The sequence below is a fragment of the Brassica napus genome, chromosome C7, assembly GCF_020379485.1.
Source record: "Brassica napus cultivar Da-Ae chromosome C7, Da-Ae, whole genome shotgun sequence".
In the NCBI taxonomy this organism is placed as follows: Eukaryota; Viridiplantae; Streptophyta; class Magnoliopsida; order Brassicales; family Brassicaceae; genus Brassica; species Brassica napus.
In genome coordinates, this window is record NC_063450.1 from 39,054,723 (window position 1) to 39,071,850 (window position 17,128).

Sequence of the window (17,128 nt, forward strand, 5' to 3'; positions counted from 1 at the left end):
CTCTAAGGAGGGTGGTACCGGGACCTACTACCTCCCTAGTCGTCCCAATCATGTTATCTTCAGATTCTCTAGTAGTGATGATGACTGGAGGAAGAAGTATTTTTACGTTAAAGTTGATCCTTCGACGGTTCCTGTGGGTCGGAACCTTAGGGTCACTTGGACTAATCCATCTGGTTAGGAATTCTAGGGATATGCTTTTTCCGTTTTATTCATTTATGGCCGAGTAACCTTTTTGCTCTGATTTACTTGCAGAAATCGAAGATCCTCCGAAGCTCTCTACCAAGCTCACCAGGGCTCTATACCGCAAGTTGCAGCAGAGTCCCTGTACCTGGGTAGCCTACACCACTTCTCGAATAAGTGCAGCCAGATTCCCAGATACCTACAACGCCTCTTTCCAAGATCCCATTCCTGCTGAGAACCTTGAGAGTAAGTTCTTGTTCGAACCTTTTTAATGATTTTATCGCTTTGAAGTTTTTAAACTTAAGGATTTCCATTGTTCCAGTTTCGGCAGGCGATTCAGTTGTATCGATCTCAACTGGTGCTAGTGCTTCGGGAACTGAAAAGTCTCAGCCAGGTGACATGACTCTGCGACCATCATTCCGTTCTAGGGGTAACCCCTCTAAAGCTGCCAGTGCTTCTCGTGGAAGCGACAGGAACCAAGGAGGATCGTTCCTTATCTCAATGAAGGAAGTTTTGGACGACGGAGGATCCAAACCTGTTGTCGAGACTACTCCAACTGAGGTTGTAGCTCAGGATGCTGCTCCTCTCCCTGAGGTCCAGGTGCCGGAGGCTGACTACCAGGCTCCGAAGGGTACCTCTGAGGTCGAGCCGTCGAGACACAAGAGGCCCAGGACCGATCAGGGCGGAGCTCCCACCCGTTCTTCTTCCTCGTCCTCTAGAGGAGGGACTGTTGGGTGGAGCTTTACCCATTCGAAGCCTGGGTCGATCCTGGACGACTCTTGGGGCCTAGCTGCGATAATGAGGCACCTGAAGAGCGTGGGATGTCCCCTTCCAGCGCTCAAGGACCTGACTAACCGAGATGAGTATCTCGATATTGCCCACTGTATGGGTCAGGTACGTGATCTCTATCTGTTCTTTGTTTACATTCTTTGGAGACGATGATATATATTTTTTTTTTGGATTTATTGCAGTTGGCTGGGGCTGTTAACAGGGCCCAGCTCAGGTTTGAGAATGCTCTGTGTGCTGCCCCCAATGCTGGTGAACTTGCTGAGGTTACCGAGATGGTTAAGGCAGCCAAAGCCGATCTTGACCAAGCCCGGGTTCGAATTTCTGAACTCGAAGCCGAAGTGACGAGGCTAGGCTCGAAGGCCGATGCTCAGCAAGGAGAGATCGAGAGTCAAAAGCTCGATATCCAGGTGAAGAGCAGGAGGATCAATGATTTGGAGGCTGCTCGAAAGATAGCTGAGCATCAAGTACGTGAGCTCATTGCCTCATCCCAGGATAGCCAGAAGAACAAGGAAGCTGAAGTCAAGCTGGCTGTCAGGGAAGGGAAGAAAGAAGTCGCCGAAGCTTACGGCAAGATCCTGGTCTGTGTTAAGGAGAAGTTTGCTAGGAAGAAAGATGAGGTCAACGCCTTGGTGTACGCTCAGGAGCTCCAAGCTAATGCCGACCTCTTGAAGGATATGCTGAACAACAAGATCCAAAGCGTTGAAGAGGAGTACAACCAATTGGTGGCCTTATTACCAGAAGCGACAACTGCGTATGAGAAGGCTCAAGTCTCTGACTTCTCGGTCAGCAAGCTTCCTCTTCCCCAGATCTCGGAGAGTTCAGGTACTTTCGAGATTAACATGTTTAATCCATCCTTTTCTGGGGAGTATGGCTCTAATTTGGGTTTGATGGCTCCTGACTTAGCTCCAGTCGAGGCAGCAATAGGAGGTGATGGCAATGTGGTCGATGAGGGAGTTCCTGCCGGTGCTGGTGATCCGATTCAGGAAGAGAAGGAAGATTGAGAGCTACGGCTCTTTTAGCTTTATGTTTTGTGTTTTTAAGACTTCGGCCTAAGGGCTTTGTTTCGTTATGCATTATGACTTAGTGCCTGAGGAGGCCTTTAAACCTTAACACTTGCTGGATTTCAATAGCCTGGGGAGGCTTTTAAACCCTTTCTTATGTTTAAATCGTGGCTATTATTTCTGTTTTAAGTTTTTGAACTTAACCTCGTTTCATTTAATCATAGTGATTGCGAATCTCAGATGAGTTGTGTGCTGTCATCGTTGAGTCGGATTAGGACCTTTAGTCTTAATTTATGATAAGCATTTAGCTTAATGGATATTCGGTCGTGATAACCTTAAAGAGAAGTTCTTGATTTTAGCTCGGGGACCTGAGTCCGATTCGAAAGGTTCTGGGACCTGGTTGTTCAGGTTCGTAGGAACCTGGATTTAGATTCATAGGGACCTGAGTTAATTCGAAGGACTTCGAGGCCTTTGAAGTTTAACGGATGGAATTGAGGAATTTCGGGATTTTCCTGATTCTTTAGGATTTTAAGACCTTTCGATTTTGATAAGGGTTTCAAGACCTTTTGGTTTTGATTAGGATTTTAGGACCTGGTTGATTGTTAAGGATTTTAGGACCTTGCTGATTGTTAAGGATTTTAAGACCTTAGTTTATGTTAAGGATTTTAAGACCTTTGGGTGTATTAAGGATTTTAAGACCTTAGGTTCAGGTTTTCAGGGACCTGAATGTATTCGAGATTGTTGAGCTTAGGTCCCGATTTAGGGGGACCTAAATTTTCTTGGAGGGTTTTAAGACCTTTGATGTTTATGAAACTGAATCAATCGTTTTATTAATATCAGATATCAGAGAATACATGATTCAGATTATTTACACAGTAACTATTTTTAGGCTAAGTGTTCTTGGTAACACCTGCCCCTTTGGCTTAGGTGAGGAGGTTGGTGAGAAGAGGTTGGGGCTGCACTCATGACGGAGTTGCCTACGTACCCAGTCAAGGGATCAAGCCAAACGTAGTTCAGGGGTTTTAGGTACCTAATGATAGTATCTTTTGAGGTTCGTGGCATTCCACGATCGGATTTCAGGTACCCCGGTTCGTACCTTCTGGAGTTTGTAAACTCCGGGTCGTACTATGTGGATAATTCGGTAGGGTCCTTCCCAGTTGGTTCCTAACTTTCCAGCTCCCGGTTCCTTTGTTCCTTCGAACACTTTCCTAAGCACTAGGTCCCCTACGGCGAACTGTCGGGGCCTTACTTTGGAATTGTAGTGTCGTGCCATTGCTTGCTGATAATTTTGAATGCGAAGCAAGGCTTGGTCTCGTCTTTCCTCGATCAAGTCGAGGCTATCCATCAGGAGCTGGTTATTAGCTGCGGGATTTGAGGTGCAGAGCTCCCGTCTGAGGCTACCTGCGGTGGTTTCTGCTGGGACGACAGCTTCCATCCCATAAGCTAAGGAGAAGGGAGTTTCCTCTGTAGCTTTTCGTGGGGTGGTTCGGCAGGCCCATAGTACTTCGGGTAGTTTTTCCGACCAAAGCTCCTTTTGGGCTCCTAGGCGTTTCTTGAGGTTTGCTAAAACTGATTTGTTGGCAGCCTCCGCCTGTCCGTTCCCTTGAGGTCGCCGAGGTGATGAGAAGGTGAGGCGGATGTTCCATTTATCGCAGAAACTTTTGAAGTCGTGGGATATGAACTGTCCTCCATTGTCGGTTACGATTTCGTATGGGACGCCATGCCTGCATACGATGTTTTTCCAAACAAATCCTTCGACCTCGAATCTGTTTATTTGTTGGAAAGCTTCAGCTTCAATCCATTTCGTGAAGTAGTCGGTTAGGACCAGGAGGTTTAGTAACTTCTTTCCTTTCCCTGAAGGTACTAATGGACCTATAATGTCCATAGACCACCTCATGAATGGGTAGGGAGCTGATATGTTAGACAGCTTTTCCGCTGGTTGGTGTATGATCGGTGCATGCCTTTGGCATTTGTCGCACGATGAGGAGTAGACCTCACAATCTGCGATAATGGTAGGCCAGAAGTAGCCTTGTCTTTTTATTCGGATGGCTAAGGCTCTGCCTCCGGAATGGTTTCCACAGGAACCGTCGTGCATTTCCTTCATGAGTTTCATAGCTACTAGGCCGTGAACGCATTTTAGGTAAGGTCCGGAGACACTTCGTTTGTGGAGGGCTGACTCGATTATACAGTATCTTGCTGCTAAAGCTTTGAGTTTTCGAGCCTCCCACTTGTTGGGTGGAATTTTTCCCTCTAGGATGTAATCCATGATCGGTATTCTCCAGTCTTCTCTCCCTACAACTTTGTTGTGAAGAGAGGAGGGAGATTCCTGTTCGGGACCTGGTGCCGTGGTGCCCCCGGAGATATTCGTTGGAGTAGGTTCTGGGTTCTGAGGAATATCTCCAATTTCCTCGTTATCCCCTGTGGTTTGTGTAGCGTTCCTAGATGCGTTTTTAAGAGCGGTGCGGCTTCTTGTTTGGACTTTATAGACAAGTGGCTCCGAGGTCTGGATGGTGCCCCCGGAGGTACTCGTAGAGTTAGGCTCTAGGGAGTCTGAACTTCGGTGAGTACCTTCACTTTTGTCGTTGTTTTCCGGGTTCTGGGTTGCTTTCCTGGAGGTGTGCTTTCTAAAGCTGCGTGTTCTAGTTTTCGGGAACCAGAATGTCGTGAAAACTTGGGTAGCTACCGTCGGGAGGCTGTTATCCTCTATTTTTTCCTTTGGTTTGCTATCCATCTCAGCCTTGGTAGCTATGTCGATACTTGGCTTCTCGATTCCTTCCACGGGTATAATTCGTTTTACGAGAGGGTCGGATGTGGAAGCTAATGCGGCGAGCGCGTCTGCTGAGGAGTTCTCCCCTCGTGGGATCCTCGTTAGCTCGAACTTGTCAAACTGCTTTGTGAGGTTTAGGACGACCTCGAGGTATGCCCCCATTCTTTCGTCCCTTGTTTCGTATTCCCCGTGAAACTGGCTAGCTACCAGCTGCGAGTCGCTGTAGGCGTTTAGCTCCCGAATTCCGAGGCTCAGGGCGAGCTTTAATCCAGCGATTAGTGCTTCGTACTCGGCCTCGTTGTTGGAAGCGTTAAATCCAAGTCTATAGGATTGTTCGATGGTTTCTCCGGCTGAGGAGGTTAGTCTTAAACCGACACCGGAGCCTTGCCTTGACGAGGCTCCGTCCACGTATAGGCTCCATTTCGGAACCTCTGTTTCCTGGTCTAGATGTTCGGATGCTAGCTCAATAACGAAATCGGCGAGGACCTGAGCTTTTGCTGCTGCTCGGGGTCTGTACTCGATGTCGTACTCGCTGAGCTCTATAGCCCATTTTGCTAATCGTCCGGATTGGCTAGGGCTATGCAGAATCGTCCGTAATGGTTGTGAGGTCATTACGATGATCGAGTGCGATTGGAAATAAGGTCGCAGCTTCCTGGCAGCTGTCACGACTGCTAGGGCTAGTTTTTCCATGGTGGGATATCTCGTCTCGGCGTCTATTAAGCTTTTGCTAGTATAATAGACAGGTCTCTGTTCGTTTTGTTCCTCTCGTACTAGCACTCCGCTGACTGCAGCTGCCGACACGGCGAGGTACAGGTACAGTGGTTCTCCTACTACAGGTTTGGATAGTATCGGAGGTTCCGAGAGGTAAGCCTTCAGCTGTTTGAAGGCTTCTTCGCACTTTTCATCCCATAAGAACTTCTTATTATTTTTCAGAAGTTTATAGAATGGAAGGCATTTATCGGTGGACCTGGAGATGAATCGATTTAGTGCTGCGATCCGTCCGGTCAATCTTTGTACCTCTCTGGTCGTTTTAGGTGATGGCATTTCCAGGAATGTCGCTATTTGTTTCGGGTTGGCTTCGATGCCTCTTTCGGTTACGAGGTAACCTAGGAATTCGCCGGAAGGTACTCCGAAGGTACACTTAGCTGGGTTTAGCTTCATGTCGTATTTGTTGAGGATTTCGAAACATTCTCTTAGATGGGAGATGTGGTCCTCCCCCTTTGAGGATTTGACTAACATGTCGTCGATGTAGACTTCCATGGTTTTTCCGAGTTGTCCAGCGAACATTTTATTTACTAACCTTTGATAGGTAGCTCCCGCGTTTTTCAAACCAAACGGCATGACCTTGTAACAATAGGTTCCTCGTTCAGTTATGAATGCGGTTTTCTCTTGATCCTCAGGATCCATCATAATCTGGTTATATCCTGAAAAGGCATCCATAAAGGACAAGAGCTGGTGTCCAGCCGTTGCTTCGACCAAACGATCGATATGAGGTAACGGGAAGCTGTCCTTAGGACAGGCTTTGTTTAAATCGGTGAAGTCTACACAGATTCTCCATTTCCCATTCTTCTTTTTTACTACCACTGGGTTAGCTAGCCAATCGGGGTATTGTACCTCTCGGATGGACCCGGCCTTTGTTAGTCGATCGACCTCGTCGTTGACAGCTTGGGCTTTTTCTAGACCTAGCTTACGACGTTTCTGTTTGATCGGTTTAAAAGTAGGGTCTACATTGAGCTTATGAGTGGTGACATTTGCATCTATGCCTTTCATGTCGCTGGTGGTCCATGCAAAGGTTTTGATATTCTGTTTTAGGAATTCGACGAGCTCCTTTTTGGTTTCGAGAGGTAGCTCGGATCCGATGCTCACCTGTTTCTCAGGATTTGAGTCGTCGATGCTAACTTTTTCGGTGAGGTTCTTAGGGGGACCTCGGATATTTCGTTGCATTTCGCGACTCTCCTGGATCTGTAATTGCTATTGGGGGGATTCTTTTATGATCTCGAATCCTCCCAGGTAACAGATCCTTGAAATCTTTTGGCTACCGTGTATGGTAGCTATTCCGTTGGTTGTTGGAAATTTCACGCATTGGTGATAAGTTGAAGCTACTGCTTTCATCTTATGAATCCAAGGCCTTCCGAGGATTGCGTGGAAAGGGGATGGTTTGTCGACAACTATGAAGTTGGTCATTTTCATGACTCCGCCAGCTATAATTGGGAGCTTAATTGTTCCCAATGAGGTGGCTGTTTCACCTGAGAAACCTACGAGGTTGGATTTCTGGTCGACAATTTCGTAGTCGTCTATTTCCATTCCCTTTAGTGCGTTGTAGAAAATAAGATCGACGGAGCTTCCGGTGTCGATCATGAGCTTAGGTACCTCGTACCCTGCTATATTTAATGTTATGACAAGGGCATCGTCATGAGGTCTATCGAGGTCTAATGTCTCACTCTCCCAGAAAGAGATCTTAGTGTTAGACTCAGGCTTGGTCGGTTTGGACTGAGTGTTTGACACAGCTTTCCGTACGTGACTTTTAATAGAGTTAACGGAGTCTTGACACACATCGGACCCTCCAAGGATGTAATCGATCCTTGAGCCAGGGCTCGATTGGGGAGGTGGTTTACTCAAGAGGGCCTCGATTTGTAGGCTTTTTCCTTGTGGAAACTTTCCAAGGATCATATCGACTCTCTTTTTGGGAGCTGGGGGTGGTGAGTCTGTTTCTTTTTCAGGTGACCTCTCGCGTTTTGGAGAGCTATCTCTGGGACCTCTCTTCTGATAAGGTTGTGGCTTTTTGAGGTCCACATCTTTTATTTCTCCGGCTGCGAATTTAGCAGCCAGTTGTCGTTGGAGGTCCCAACATTCTTCGGTTGAATGTCCCTTTCGATCGTGGTAAGAGCAATGTTTGCTCTCGTCATAACCTTTGGACCAGGGGGCTTTAGCTGTCGCGGCGACAGGTTTTTCTTCCTTGTCTTCCTCGACTACGTAAGAATGTTCTCCCTGGGTCTGATTATTTCGGGAGCTACCTCTTTTGTGAGGTCCCTTTCCATCGGAGGCTTCGCCTTTCGGGTGACTCTGGGGTTTTCTGTGGAGCTTATCTAATGCTGCCATTTCCTCCTCCAAGGTAATGTATCTAGAGGCCTTATGGAGGGCGTCATCGATAGTTGGAGGGGGATTTAGCGTTAGCTCCGAGAAGAAACCTGATTTATACCAGAGACCTCTCCTAAGAGCCTCAATGGCTACCTGATCGTTGGGATTCGAGAGTTTAGTTCTTACTGCTCTGAACTTTTCGATGTAGACTCGCAGTGAGTCTCCCAGTCCTTGTCTGATCTTCCAGAGGTCAGCCTCAGACGCTTGTTTCAGGATGTGAGTTGAATATTGCTTCATAAAGGCGTTAGCCAATTGATCGAAACTGTCTATAGAGTTCGGCTCGAGGCTGGAGAACCATTCGAGAGCTGTTCCGATCAGGTTTTCGGCAAATGTTCTGCAATATCCTGCATCACACTCTTCCTTTGTGAAGTGAGCTTTAACGATAGCTAATCGGAAGGCTCTTAAATAGGCCTTTGGGTCTGCGTTCCCATCGTATTCAGGAATCTTAATTTTTCGAGTATCTCTTATGTAAGAGTTGGCAATTCTATCGGTGAACGGAGTTCCACGAGTCTCCTCAATTAAGCTCTCGATTTCGGGAGCTGAGCTCGTTACCTTGTGAACTTGAGCTCCCAATTTCTGGAGAGCTGCGTGGGTTCGCTCCATGTACCTGCGAATTGCGTCAGGTCCCTCGAAGGGAAGGACATTTGGGTCATTATCAGATACTCGGCGAGCAGGTTCCTGGTGAGACCGAGCTCGGTCGTCTTCCCAGCTAGCTGGCGAAATAGGTCGCTCATTGGTCCTTAGGCTCCGAGCGAGGTTAGTGCGGAGAGCTGCAGGATCAGCATCCGTCCTTTGGTATTCGTCTGTGCTTGGGGTTGAAACCCTAGCTTGAAACACTGAAGCTGATGTTCTGGCCCCGGACGGTATGTTGGTTCCTGCTCCAGACCCGGAAGGAGGTGGCGGTGGAGGCAAACGGGTGCTCCCACCGGTGTTTCGATCAGGCATGGAGCTAGTTGTAGCTACATTGCTCCCCATGGTGCTGGTGATAGGAGGGGTAAACGCAGGAGCTGTCCTAGCGCGAGGCGTTTGGAAAGCAGGTTCCTGCCCTTCTGCACCTGGGCTATCAGGGGAGAAGTTCAGGCGCTCTCTAGGGAAGGAAGGGTCAGCTAACCGTTCATGGAAAGTGACTCCTCTTCCCTGGTGGACGGACGGTTGGGTCGTTGCGGATTGAGATCTGGTTATCTCTTCGAACTGTTGCTGCCGTTCGGCTAACTGTTGCACCGTTCGCTCGGTCTCTTGAGCTTTGTCCACTAACTGGAGCATCATCCGACGGATCTCAGAAAGCTGATCTTCCGTTTGGTTCGGAGCGGATTGATGCGATGGGTTATTGAGGGCTGAGGACCCAGAGTTGGTCCCTCCGGAGGCTCTCGGGTTATTTGCCCCCGGAGCAGTGCGATTCGGTGAGCTATTGCTCTGGTTCGATTGATCGGGGTTAGATGGATTCGTTCCGTCTAATGGATTCATCCTTTAAGCTTTAGAGAAAGGGATTCGATTATTTGTCCCCACAGACGGCGCCAATTGTGAGAGACAAGGTTTCACTTCTTAGATTTAGGTTAGGTCAAGAGAGATGAATGAGAATCGTGGGCTGAATCCCGTAAATAAACTTGAAGAATGAATATGATTTTATTGATGAGTTGAAAGATGATGAATACAAAGGAATGTATCTTGAGATGATTACTAAAGAATACGTAATGCTTTTAATCTAGTACAAAAGTTGATATATGGAAAAGAGATGGCTTGTCTTTTATCTTCTCCGTCTTTATATAGTCTAGGTTTCGTTGGCAACCCTTCAACTGTTCTCCGAGATATTCGGCTTCAATTACGGAACTCGCTTTAGGCTCCTCTTGACCGAGTCTCTTAAGGTGTTAGCTCACTTTCGGTCGTGACCTCTTCTATGATGTCTCCCAGGTCCAGTCGTCAGCTCGGCTTTCAGCTCCCTTTGTTATGATGGGCTTATTGCAACCCACATGCTAGCTCACGCTTATCGGTACCTCACCTGAGGGTCATATTCGGGTCCAACAGGCACCACCGACCCGAAAGCGCATCTGCAGTCTATCCAGATCGCAATGGGGAGGTGCAAACTCAAGGAACGCGAACGAGACGCTGGCTACTGCCTCCTCTTCGTCAAAAACCTCAAAGGAGCCGCGCTCGAATGGTTTTCTCGCCTAAAACAAAATTCCATAGGAAGTTTCCGCCAACTTGCTTCAGAGTTTCTCAAGCAGTATTCCATGTTCATGGACAGAGAAACCTCGGACGTCGATCTCTGGAGCCTGTCTCAAAGAGAAGACGAGCCACTTCGCGAGTTCATGAACAGATTCAAGCTAGTAATGGCAAGAGTCACCGGGATCAGCGACAAAGTGGCGATCGATGCTCTGAAGAAAACTCTCTGGTACCGGTCGAAATTTCGGCAATGGGTATACCTGGAAAAACCGAGAACGAATCAGGATGCTCGTCATAAGGCAACAGACTTCATCGTAATGGAAGAGGAGATGAAAATCCTCTCCCAGAAGTACCACCCGCAGAAGACGCCCACGAAAAAGAAAAGCTCTCGAAACGACAAATATGTCCACCACGAGGGAGAAGATATCCAGGGGGAGCACAACTACGCTATCAATTCCGAACAAGGGAAGACCTCCGGAATCAACTGGTCCAGGAACCAGTATAAGGATAACTCCTACTGCGAGTTCCACTAGACCAAAGGTCAATCCACTACGAACTGCAAAGTTCTCGGCGCAAGGCAAGCCGCAAAACTCCTCGCTGGCGACCTCTCGAAGGTCACTAGCATAAAAGACCTCATCCTGGATTCCGACCGCCCTCCCAGGACTGATAAAGAGTCTCCCGAGAGGGACGCACGCTCAAATCAGTCTGGCGAAAAACGCGGAAGAAGGCAGGATGACCTTGGAGACAATAGTACCCGCCGGAGGATAAACATGATCATTGGAGAATCGTAATTCTACTGCGACTCTGTTTCATCCATCAAGGCCTACAGAAGAAAGGTGGAAACAAGTTCTAACTGGACGACTCGGTCCCTGACCGACAACGCTCCAAACAATACGATTGTTTTCGAGGAGGAGGAAACTGTCGGACTCGATAAACCTCACTGCGACCCGCTGGTCATCGACTTGGTGATTTGGGACCTCGAAGTGGGAAGAATCCTCATCGACACAGGCATCACGGTCAACGTCATTTTCCGCGACACTCTCCGGAGAATGAACATCGAACTCGGGGAAATCATCCCGGAACCAAAACCACTGACCGGTTTTTCGGGCACAACATCAATGACCCTCAGATCAATCAAACTTCCGGTCATGGCAAGGGAAGTCACGAAAATCGTTGACTTCGCCGTAGTCGATAACCCGGCCATCTATAATGTTATCATGGGAACCCCATGGATCAACGCAATGAAGGCGGTACTGTCGACTTACCACCTTAGCATCAAGTTCCCAACACCAAACGGAACAGCAGTAATCTGGGGATGCCAGAATCAATCTAGGCTCTGCTTTTTGGCCGAGCATAAGCTACGACAAACTCGGAACACCCCTGCGGTTAGCCCGAAGCGAGTCAAGAAAACTCAGAGTACTCCCGAAGGTTCCACAAAGAGCGGTTTGGAATCACTCGCCCAGGCAACGGCTCCGGACAGCAACGCGATCCCGGAGTCCATCGCCCTACCAGCGGAAAACTCGACTCACGAAACGGCCGCCGATTTAACTAAAGCCTCAACGGCCGAAGTAACAGAAACGGCCCTATCCAACGAGTAGGAACACCCGCAACAACAAAGCAGAACTACGAGATGGCTTGATCCTCGAAAGAGGTACGTAGGCAGCTTGCCCTATTGACAAGTTCAGCTATCCCCCTCTCCAAAAAAGGGGGGGGGGGTAGTAGGTACGTATACTCGTATACTCCCACAAAGTTCGGAATATCCACACATGTACTCTATATTTTCGAAACCTTTTCAATGAAACTCATTTTATTACGGTCTCCCGATTCACTTGCGATAAGCCACAACAATCGGAGATTAACCTGGAAAACACCCAAGACAAGGGTGTCCGAAACACGCATACCTTTCAAGAAGTCCTTGGATGGGAACTAACTTAAATAACAATCACTGCGTATCAATGGTCAAGCAAGACCAAATACATCTTCTCTAAAAACGAAGATCGTAACTTTCTCACTACAAAGGATATACCTTTCGGAAAAAATGAGACGTCATAAATATTTTCGAAAGATATTATCCAAACACACGGTCTTTCCGCGACTCTAAAAATTGCCCGTCGATTGGCCCCGACGGACAAACCCAAAACGTTCTCAAAAAAGAACTCGTAGTCTAACCTTTCGTAAATGTAAAGGTTCTCTTACATCCGACGAGGATACCATAGCGCACTATACAAGAAATCTGAAATTTTGGTCATCACTCCAGACGGTCTCTGCAGAGTGCTCGGTTCGTTCCATACAAGTCATATAAACCGGCGCCAAGTCGCGGACTTTAAATCAGAAAGAACCAGGTGGAAATCGCCCACAGGCAAAACGAGAGCCGATCAGTAAACCTAGGTCTTGCCCTAAACCCAGTCTTACTGGTCCACTAACATCTCAAGACATGATACGAGATCTTAAAAACATGTCCCATCGTCTATATCTAATACGCTCACGAAACTTCGCGAAACTCCTAAACGTTTCCGAACGCCCTCGTTCAGTAAGAGCAAACGAACAAGACGATAAACTAAGAGTTAAGATACGAAGTGACTACTCGTATCTTTCCCTCACACTTGGCAGAAGTATAAACTAAAACGCACAGAATGTCAATCATTCGTCATATATATAGAAGCTACAAAAAATGGCTAGGACCCAAAGCCACCAAACGGCTGGTCTCAATCACATAGTTCACATAGCCTCGCAAGGCCATAACACACATAAATCAAATACGGCCACACTCGGCCTAGATACATCAAACCTCGAAATAAAACTAAGGGAAATAATTCCAACAATCCTCAAAGCTCGAAGTCAAGGAACCCGGGCATGGAGATCCCGAACGAGCTCACGGGCTGATCCACCTCTCCGTCCGCGACTCCGGCACCTTCATCACCGACACCGGTTCCCGCTTCCGCCGTGTCCTCCGAGACCTCGATGGAGTCCCAAAGCTGTCGGACCCTTCCTTCGATCGGAGAAACCAAGGATTCGGCATGGGCACACATGTTTATAAGACCCGACATCTCGGCGACCTCGGCAGGAAAAGAGAAGTCCTCGTTCTGCGACTCATAGAGGGTAGCAACCGATCCACAACACTCGCGAAAATCGCCAATGAATTTTTGAGCATCCTTAAAGCTCTCGAATTCGGTGGCAAACAAAGCAGCCATCCGCTTCATTTCGGCGACAATCGCTCTCTTTCCTCTCCTCTCTGCATGGACAAGGGCCCGAGAATGGAGCTCAGCCTTTCTCCGGCTCTGTTCTTCAACCTCCTTCCGAAACCGAAAGAGTTCCCTTTCAGCCTCCTCGGCTTTGAAGTGAGAGATACGCGACTCCCGGAAACTTCCGTCGAGCGCCGCATTGAACACCCTCATCCCCTGCACGAACTTAAGATCTGAAAGAGAAAAAAATATAATTTAGATCAAAGTTCAAAAGATAAACCTCGTTGATTAAGCTGGAGCCTTCGGCGACTACTTTCCTCCTCGACTCTACGTCCAGCGACTTATGAGTAGTAAAACCGGGAAGGAGGACGGCAAAAAAGTCGCTGGGAAGGGGAACCTCGCTGGTTCCACTCCTTTCCCCTGGGGAGAAACCAGGGTTCCATTCTGGCAGCGGAAGTTTTCCCAAGACGTTCTCGGAGGCAACTCCCTTGCCTTTCCGAGACCTGATTCTCTGCCTCTGAGCAGGCAAGACATCAATAACCGGTTCTACGCCATACGGAACGTCCAGAGGCTGAGAGACGGCTCGAGATCGATGAGCTCCACCGCTCTTCGAATCCTTTCGGCGGTGAAGGAATTCCAGAAGAACGGCCTGCTGCGGAGAAGATCTCACTTGGCAAAAAGATCGGTAGGAGTCGGCGGAAGGATCCTGTTCACTGCAAGATAATAAAAAAATCATTTTCGCATGTTTTCAAGGTATCAAAACGAAAATATAGCTATTCGTATTACCACGGGTGAAGTTCCACTCCCGACGGAATAGGTGGAGGTAGCTCTCCTCGACAGACTCCCCATCTATCCGGACAAAGAAAAAGCACTCGAACCATGCCTTAGGATGTGAAGTGTGCCCCTGAATTATAGCCATACCCTTCTTTGGCGCCATGCGGTATGAGCCATCGATCCCCGTTCCTCTCGTAAACCAAAATCCCTTGAAGTCGCCAGGGTTAAGGTCCATTCCTTGCTCGTAAATCAAGATCAACACGCCAAGCCAATGCTGCAAGGCCGGAACGCTTAGCTGGCTGATCGAAAGCCCAAAGTGGCGAAGCGCGCGGACGATGGTACCAGGGATCGGAAACCACATACGGCAATACATCAGGAAGGCCTCATAGCAAGAAAAGAAACCTTCCGGAGGGTTCTTCGCACTCTCGTTGCCACTCGGGATCTGAAATACGACTCCACTTGGGATCTGGTAAAAGTCCCTGAGAGTCGTGAGGTAGTCGGGAGAGACCATGCTCGGCGTAAGGGGCGCGTTTGGCGACCTCACGGACCTCTTGGGAATCGGAATGTCTTGCGAAGGTGGAGGCGAGCCGCAAAGAGTTTTGTAGTACGCATCCTTTGCTTCTTCCTCAACTTCAAACTCTTCTTTCGGGGCGATCACCTCATTGGCAGAAGAGTCACCCGAAGATGAGTGTGAGGAAGAATTCCTCTTTGAAGATCCTTTTCTTGAAGACAATTTCTTTGAGCAAAGAGAGATCTTGGAGAAATCTTTTCTTAAGGGAAGAAGTGAGTAAAGAATTTGAAAAACTTACTTCCCTTACATATACGATTTTTTCCTTTTTACTATTCACCTTCAATCTTTCGACAAACGATTACGTCTAAATTCCACCTAGAACAGACCATACCGCAAGCTAGGACCTAACACCCAGGTCCACGGATCCTAGCTAGCTGGGGGGCTAACTGTTGGGGTCAAAATCGGTCACGACGGAATCGATGTCCGAAAGTCCTTAGAAAAGCTGAATCTCGTTCAAAACTTCAAAAGCCGAGAAAATGAACAGCCGAAACGGATCGCCTGGCGAGCACGGCCGTGTTTCCGGTCGAGTCGCCGGCAAACTCAGCCGTGACACGGGCCAGCTCGCCCGGCGAGTATGGCCGTGTTGCCGGCCGACTCGCCGGCGAGCTCGGCCGCGACACGAGCCAGCTCGCCCGACGAGCATGGCCGTGTTGCCGGTCGAGTCGCCGGCGATCTTGGCCGTGACACGGGCCAGCTCGCCCGGCGAGCATGGCCGTGTTGCCGGTTGGCTCACCGGCGAGCTCGATCGTGCCACGTATCGGCTCGCCCGGCGAGCGCGGCCAATTCTCCATGGACCATTCCAAACCCGGTCCCATCCCATAACCATGCATTTTTGTTCAAAGTTTCCGTAACTCAGTCTTCGGGTCCGTGGATACGACACCAATGTTCCGTCTAAAAACATCGTCGAAAGTATTCGGGAAGTTGGGAAGGTTATGTCCCTTGAACATTTTCCTATTCTTCGTAGTAGAGCAGGTTATGGTTAACTTAACACCAACTGCCTCGGCTATGCGAAGAAACAGGATTCCGTTGGAAGAACCATGCCTATACCAACGGCTACTTCGCGAGTAAATCGTAAAAACGCTTAAGTCTCGATACGGCCCAAAGAGGGTCCGAATTGCGGACAACGGCCCATATTTGGGCCCAAAAAAACTTGAACCGAAAAACTGGTATGACGGTTTATCGTATCCGCGGGAAGAGATAAATGTCAAATTTCTGAAGATAATCACAAAGAAGAAGGAAATATGGAAAAGCCCGCTTCGCGACAAATCTGGCCCGAGAAGAGGTAAACCGACCTAAGGAGGAGTATATAAGGAGGACCTAAGACGAAGAGAAGCAGGAGCATTCTAAGAGCAAACTTAATACTTAGAGCAATTTAGGCATTTTTCTGTTTTTACTATCTAGCTGCGACTCGACTAGGTTAGAACTTAGGTTGCTAGACAAGCGAACATACCGACAGCTCTCGTGGCCTAGGATCTTACTTGTTGTTCATGCTCAAACGCAAATTCGGAAATAAGACCTATTTGTTCTCTTTTCGCTCTTTTACGATTTATTACTTTCGAATCTTTCATATTGATTGTGTTGTGCGTGGTCCAGCAGATAACCGGGACCTTCAGGGAAGACTAGATTAACTTGGCTTTCCTCCGATTAACAAAACTCGACGGTGTGAATTTCAGTTCCCACAACCAACGAACCCTAACGTCCTAAACAGACATCAGCCGCCCTCGAAAGGATAGGCTCTCTTACATCTGACAAGGATACCATAGCACGCTATACAAGAAATCCGAAATTTTGGTCAGCATCTCCAAACGGCCATTAGAGGTAGCTCGATTCGTATCAAGACAAGTCGTATAAGCCGATAACAATTCGCGGACTTTATATCGGTACGAATCAGGTTAAAATCGCAAACAGGCAAAACGAAAGCCGACTTGTCATCGCTTAGCCTCAGTCCGAAAGTAAACCTAGGTCTTGCCCTAAATCCAGCCTTGCTGGATCTTGACATCTCAAAGGCATAATATCAACACCCTGATATGAGATCCCAAAATTTTTCTCTTCACTTAAATCTGTACGTTTTCACGAGCCTTCGCATAAAAGCAGAAAAGCACATAAACTCGTGTACTCAACAAACGATGGATACGGTGATCATTCGGGGGGAGGGGGGAATGAGACTACGACTCACACCCTGCCCTCTAACTTCAAAAAACAAAAGTTCTCTCGATTTATAACAACCGAAAAATTTTATAGATTGAGCCAAGCATCTTACAAAAAGCCCTAACAAAGACAGGGATTCGAAGCCAGTCCCGGAAAATACAAATTACGGCCTCATGAACAGGGCAAAACAAAACAAAGAAAATCCCCGAAAGGATCGTTACCCTAGGCACTCCTCGGAGCACCGCCTTCATCCTCAACCTCATCGGAGCTCGGGACCGCATCGACATCACCTCCTTCAGCCACTTCACCGTCACCTCTCTCGACTGCATCGCCCTCGCCTTATTCGGCCGCACGGCTTTGCCCTTCGGTCTCTTCCAAAACGGCGCGAGGGTGCATTCAGATTTCAGGAGAGAGAGGA

The 17,128-nt window shown here is 48.2% G+C and overlaps 2 protein-coding genes across 3 annotated transcripts; one reads left to right on the plus strand and one right to left on the minus strand.

Moving 5' to 3' along the window:
• The first annotated feature begins 257 nt into the window (after positions 1 to 257).
• Positions 258 to 2,159, plus strand: LOC106433629. 2 transcript variants are annotated; one of them, XM_048762082.1, is made up of 4 exons: positions 258 to 426; positions 503 to 1,074; positions 1,152 to 1,791; positions 1,873 to 2,159. In XM_048762082.1, exons 2-4 carry the CDS (start codon positions 580 to 582, stop codon positions 1,968 to 1,970), a joined length of 1,233 nt encoding a protein of 410 aa, XP_048618039.1. In that variant the 5' UTR covers positions 258 to 426; positions 503 to 579; the 3' UTR covers positions 1,971 to 2,159. The 2 variants fall into 2 exon arrangements, with proteins under 2 accessions (XP_048618039.1, XP_048618040.1); XM_048762083.1 differs by lacking the exon at positions 258 to 426 and having other exon boundaries at positions 576 to 1,074; positions 1,879 to 2,159.
• Positions 2,160 to 2,236: 77 nt separating this feature from the next.
• On the minus strand, positions 2,237 to 6,681 carry LOC106433632. Its single transcript, XM_048762081.1, has one exon. It carries the CDS (start codon positions 6,679 to 6,681, stop codon positions 3,001 to 3,003), a length of 3,681 nt encoding a protein of 1,226 aa, XP_048618038.1. The 3' UTR covers positions 2,237 to 3,000.
• Positions 6,682 to 17,128: the final 10,447 nt, after the last annotated feature.